The 6,000-nt window shown below is 50.8% G+C and overlaps 1 protein-coding gene across 1 annotated transcript in view; it reads left to right on the top strand.

The window, feature by feature from the left end:
- Positions 1-662: 662 nt before the first annotated feature.
- CROCC2 (ciliary rootlet coiled-coil, rootletin family member 2) overlaps positions 663-6,000 on the top strand; it is a 183,974-nt gene continuing 178,636 nt past the window's right edge. The window contains exons 1-2 of the mRNA XM_077825540.1: positions 663-822; positions 1,659-1,804. Coding sequence (XP_077681666.1) covers positions 663-822; positions 1,659-1,804 — 306 coding nt within the window. The remainder of the gene's footprint in view (positions 823-1,658; positions 1,805-6,000) is intronic.

The raw sequence follows: 6,000 nt of genomic DNA, 5'->3' as shown, positions 1-6,000 counted from the left end.
AGTGCAGCGTTGGGGTCCCCTGCTTTCCCTGTCCTGCACAGCTCTTTTACATTGCCCTTGTATCCACAGCACTTGGCCGCTTCACTGGGCAGCATCAATCGAGCTTTAGGCTCTGATATTGTGCGACTTGCTTTGACTAGAAATCCTTTGCTGGGCCAGTGATCACAGACCCCTCCAGTTCTCAGGTGGAATGAAGGGTGTGCATCTATGGGAGAGAGGAATCCAGGCCAGTGTTACACCCATTAGAGCCTTCGGCTTCTGATGGCCATTGGTGCAGGGGAGAGAGTGCCTCTAAAGGAGGTCTCCTCCTCTCCAGAGTTGTCCTAGGCCGGGCGGTGACTGGGCCATGCCAGAGCTGCAAAGGTTCGTGGCCTCTGCTGCTCCTGGCAGTGTAAGGCAAAGGCCCCCTTAAAGGGGCAGACCTGCAATGGAAGGGGCAGCTGGGCTGGAGTCACCCTGAAATTGTAGCCCCCTGCTAAAGAGCTGCCTATGTGGACAGCTGAGGGTGTGGGATGGGGTATGCGTGTTTCTCAGCCAGGGTATGCTAGCATCCATTGACAGCATGATGAGCTCTGCCAGCCCCCTGCACTCTGGTTTGGTTAAGGTCTACTCAGCATTCATGATTGTCTGACCAGGTTCCAGCCAAAGGGTAACATACACCTATGTTTCAGAAACTAGAGGACACGGTCCTGAGCCCAGAAGCCAGCAAGGAGGACAAGACACTGACTGTGCGAGGAGCAGGGGACCGAGCCACGCCCACCCCAGTTCCAGCCAGGATTCGGCAGATCATCACTGAGAGTCTGGCAGAAGAGTCATCCCAAGGTACAGGATGGGCATGAGCTCTTCTGGGCCAGGAGAGGGGCCATGGGGTGCCCAAGAAGCGTCTGTCTTAGGTTGGAGAAGGCATACAGGGAAATCAGCATTGCAGTGGGGAATTGATTGAGTGAGCAATGGGGCTGGTGGGGTAGGAGGGATAGTTAAGGGGTCCATTCAGCTAGCTGGAATAATCTGGGTATTTTTAAATGATCCAAACCTGCCCCTTGGATCCTGAAGAGAAATGCTTTAAATGTTAAATAATTTAACTGAATTCAACTCTCACTCTCCCAGGTGAGAGTAACCAGCCAATCTATTCTGAGTATGTGGAAAAAACGAGGAAAGTGTTTTTAGGTGGTTTGCAGCAGGGCTGGGAGAGTCACAGGATCAACTTTGTGCCTGATTGTCAGCAACATATGACACAGGAGAGTGACAGCAAACCTGTCCCGCCCTAAGGGAGCAGGTATCAATCACCATGGTAATATGTATATACTGTTGCATCTAGGGGCCCCCCAGGTGAGATCAGAGCCCCACTGAGGTAGGTTATGTACATCTAGTTCCTGCTTCAAAGAGTTTACAATCTAAATAGACAAAGGAAGGATTATTATCCCCATTTTACAGAAGGGACACTGAGGCACAGAGAGATTAAGTAACTCACCCAGGGGCATGCATGCATTCTGTGGCAGAGCTGGACATTGATCCCAGATCTTCTGATTCCCAGTTCAGTGGTTTAACCACAAGGTCATTCTTCCTGCCACGAAGGCTGATGCCACAGCTAGCTCTCCACGTGGCCTGCTTGGTTGGACCTTCTCACACCGCTAATCCACCTTTCTTGTTCCTTCCAGCTCTGTGGGAAACAACATCTCCACTCAATATGCAAGAAGAAAACCGTATGCTGCAGAAGGAGCTCTCACGCCTTGAGGACCTGCTGGCACACACCCGGGCAGAGAAGGATGAGCTGGCAAGCAAGCACCATGCCATCAGTGAGAGGGTGAGTGCTGGGTTTAAATCCATCTGAATCCCTTTCGGTGTGGAACAATCTCTGCCAGGCTGGCCAGCTGGTTTCTGGGGTGGGTGCCCCATCTTTACATGGCATTTCATGAGTGCTGATGGGCAGCCACTGAGAAACAAATAGGAGGGAGGTATGGAATTCATCGTGGGTACGCATAACATTGGGGCAGATCATGAGCTGGCATGAATCAGAAGCCAGGGGAGCTACGCGGATGAACAACAGCCAAAGGTCTTACATTTAAACTACCCATTGGCCGCACCTCCTGTAGAGCCTCTGGCTGGATGCTTTCTCCCCAGTCCTTTCAGTGCGCAATGATCAGTCAGTTTATGTCCATGGATGTCAGCACTCGGCTCTCAGTATTGGATTGGCACAGTAACTCTAGCTACAGCTGGCACAGGGGAGGAAAAACTCGGGAGAAAAATCTGTGCACTTGGCCTGATTTCCTGAGACTAGTTTTTCTAGCTCTGCAAGGAAATGTATCATCTCCCTTATCCTGGCAGAAAGGTATTCTGTAACCCTGAGAGTCATAGAGGCAGTCACTCCTCTCTGTGGAGGCAGCAAGTATAGGTACTGGTGAAGATGGGAAAAACTCTTGAATAGATCAGGGAGTGATTTTTAGGGCTTTTGGTGGCTACTGCTATTCTGGAAGTGCAATCAGAATAAGATAATCAGCAGGATTGGCCTTTTTTTCCAAGACCTCAGCACCGACATTCACAGAATGGTAGAACTTTAGGCCAGAAGGGGCCATTGTGGTCAGCTAGTCCTAGCTCCTGCATAGCACAGGCCAGAGAACTTCACCCAGTAACTCTGTCTCAAGCTGCTCTCCAACTAGTAGCATAGAATCATAGAATCATAGAATATCAGGGTTGGAAGGGACCCCTGAAGGTCATCTAGTCAAACCCCCTGCTCGAAGCAGGACCAATTCCCAGTTAAATCATCCCAGCCAGGGCTTTGTCAAGCCTGACCTTAAAAACTTCCAAGGAAGGAGATTCCACCACCTCCCTAGGCAACGCATTCCAGTGTTTCACCACCCTCTTAGTGAAAAAGTTTTTCCTAATATCCAATCTAAACCTCCCCCACTGCAACTTGAGACCATTACTCCTCGTTCTGTCATCTGCTACCATTGAGAACAGTCTAGAGCCATCCTCTTTGGAACCCCCTTTCAGGTAGTTGAAAGCAGCTATCAAATCCCCCCTCATTCTTCTCTTCTGCAGGCTAAACAATCCCAGCTCCCTCAGCCTTTCCTCATAAGTCATGTGTTCTAGACCCCTAATCATTTTTGTTGCCCTTCGCTGGACTCTCTCCAATTTATCCACATCCTTCTTGTAGTGTGGGGCCCAAAACTGGACACAGTACTCCAGATGAGGCCTCACCAATGTCGAATAGAGGGGGACGATCACGTCCCTCGATCTGCTCGCTATGCCCCTACTTATACATCCCAAAATGCCATTGGCCTTCTTGGCAACAAGGGCACACTGCTGACTCATATCCAGCTTCTCGTCCACTGTCACCCCTAGGTCCTTTTCCGCAGAACTGCTGCCTAGCCATTCGGTCCCTAGTCTGTAGCGGTGCATTGGATTCTTCCGTCCTAAGTGCAGGACCCTGCACTTATCCTTATTGAACCTCATCAGATTTCTTTTGGCCCAATCCTCCAATTTGTCTAGGTCCTTCTGTATCCTATCCCTCCCCTCTAGCGTATCTACCACTCCTCCCAGTTTAGTATCGTCCGCAAATTTGCTGAGAGTGCAATCCACACCATCCTCCAGATCATTTATGAAGATATTGAACAAAACCGGCCCCAGGACCAACCCCTGGGGCACTCCACTTGACACCGGCTGCCAACTAGACATGGAGCCATTGATCACTACCCGTTGAGCCCGACAATCTAGCCAGCTTTCTACCCACCTTATAGTGCATTCATCCAGCCCATACTTCCTTAACTTGCTGACAAGAATACTGTGGGAGACTGTGTCAAAAGCTTTGCTAAAGTCAAGAAACAATACATCCACTGCTTTCCCTTCATCCACAGAACCAGTAATCTCATGATAAAAGGCGATTAGATTAGTCAGGCATGACCTTCCCTTGGTGAATCCATGCTGGCTGTTCCTGATCACTTTCCTCTCATGCAAGTACTTCAAGATTGATTCTTTGAGGACCTGCTCCATGATTTTTCTTGGGCATCTTGAGCATCTTGAGCATCTTGGGTCCTCAAAAAATGGGGTTACACGCTTGCTGTCTAAGAGCTCCCAGTGGCCTTTGGGGTTTGTTAAACCACTTAATTCACTCTGACAATTGGTTCTCCTAACTCCCACACCCTGGCATTTCCTAAGCAGGGCCTGGACTTTGAGAACATTGGAGCTAGAGAAGGGAAACGCACCCTCTGTGAGCTCTCCTTTACAAGAGACCCTTTATGCAATTACTCCATCGTCAGAGTTGTCTCCTTCCCACTGTTAATTGCAGGGGCTGGGCCCCTGCTGGGCAGAATGCTCTCCAAGACCAGCCAGGGAGGAGAGAGAGGCATTCCCATGATGTTCCTGGGACCTGCTCTCCGTGCTCTGTCTCTCTTTGCTGCAGCTGAGTGGAGTGGGCATTTCAGCAGGAGGCAGACACAGAAAAGGGTCCTGTAGTGGGTTCATCACAGATTCCATAGCTCTGGTTCCTACGCTCCACAGGGGACCCATGTTGCCCCAAAGCCCCAGGTCACTAATATGTGAGTGATGCACTGTCATGTAAGCATGGCCCATTGATGTCTCCTCAGGCGTGCCGAAGTGGGAGAGACAATAGCCCAGTTTTCACAGGCTGTTGCCACGCTCTGGTGCCCGAAGGTCCAGTGCAGAGCTCTTCTGCCCCTCTTCAGGAGGAGGCGCTCTGTGCTATGCTCCCTGCTCTCAGCGTGCTGTGACAATCTTCGCTAGACAAAGGTTCCCACCAAGAAGAGCAGAAATGGTTGGGGGGAGGGATAGCTCAGTGGTTTGAGCATTGGCCTGCTAAACCCAGGGTTGTGAGTTCAATCCTTGAGGGGGCCATTTAGGGATCTGGGGCAAAAATTGGGGATTGGTCCTGCTTTGAGCAGGGGGTTGGACTAGATGACCTCCTGAGGTCCCTTCCAACCCTGATATTCTATGATTCTATGAAATAATTGTAACTCCAAATAATTCCTATTACCTTCCTCCACAAATCTGGCATGTTAAATATGGAGCCACCGGCCTGGCCTGGAGCTGTTCCCTCTGAACAGCTACTCAAACAGACCCATGACTGTCCCCATTGTGTTAGGCTCTGCTGGTGGCTGGCTGTGGAGCTGGAGCTGGTGGGGATGGTGCCAAGGGAGAGAAGGTGTCAGGAAGGGAGTTGCTGGAGACCTTTTTTCTATTCGCTTTTTGGGTCACAGCTCCTTGGCTGTTGCTGCAGAGCTACTGGTCTCACATGCAAGTTACCTTACACTGGGACGTGGCCAGCACGCTCCGATTGGGATCTTCAGAGGAGCCTATGGAAGCAAAGCATCCAACCCCACTGTTCTAGCCTCTGTCTATCTGCCTCCTTGGAGCCTTCATGGTCCAGCTGTCCTGCAAGGGGCGGAGTCTTTGCTACAGGAACTCAGTGTTTTTGAATGGACAGGCAATCACTAACAGCTCAGGGAAAGCCCCGCCCGCCCAAGGGACAAGCTTGTATTTGAGGCTTGGGACAAGGAGCCAGCAGACTTGGGTTCAATTCCCAGCTCTGCCATGGACTCCCTTTCTGACCTTTGGCAAATCACATCATCTCTCTGGGCCTCAGCTCCCCACCAGTACAATGGGAATGAGACTCCTTCTGTTCTGTCTTGTCTATTGAGACTGTCAGACGTGCAGGGCAGAGACTCTCTCCCGACGTGTACGCACAGTGGGGATGGATCTCAGCTGGACTGATAATACACATACTCAATAGTAATTCAGCAGTACTGTCGTGGTTCTAGGGCTAGCTGCACCTCTGCCCCCTTTCTGCTCTCTCTGAGGGCATTGCCTCAGGTGTTCAGCTTCTTGTCCTTACCTGTCCCGGGTGTGATCTCGTGATTCTCCCACTCTGAGACCAGGAACCAGCTGTACCACCTTGTTAGTGGGACCAACTGCTCATCCTGCTGCAGGGCTGACTGGGACTTAGACGCTTGCGTTTACCACAGTCTTCTCACAGCAAAGTGTGTG

Source organism: Eretmochelys imbricata, chromosome 9, assembly GCF_965152235.1.
Source record: "Eretmochelys imbricata isolate rEreImb1 chromosome 9, rEreImb1.hap1, whole genome shotgun sequence".
In the NCBI taxonomy this organism is placed as follows: domain Eukaryota; kingdom Metazoa; phylum Chordata; order Testudines; family Cheloniidae; genus Eretmochelys; species Eretmochelys imbricata.
The sequence above is the reverse complement of the archived record's forward strand: the minus strand, read 5'-3'. Positions and strand labels throughout refer to the sequence as shown.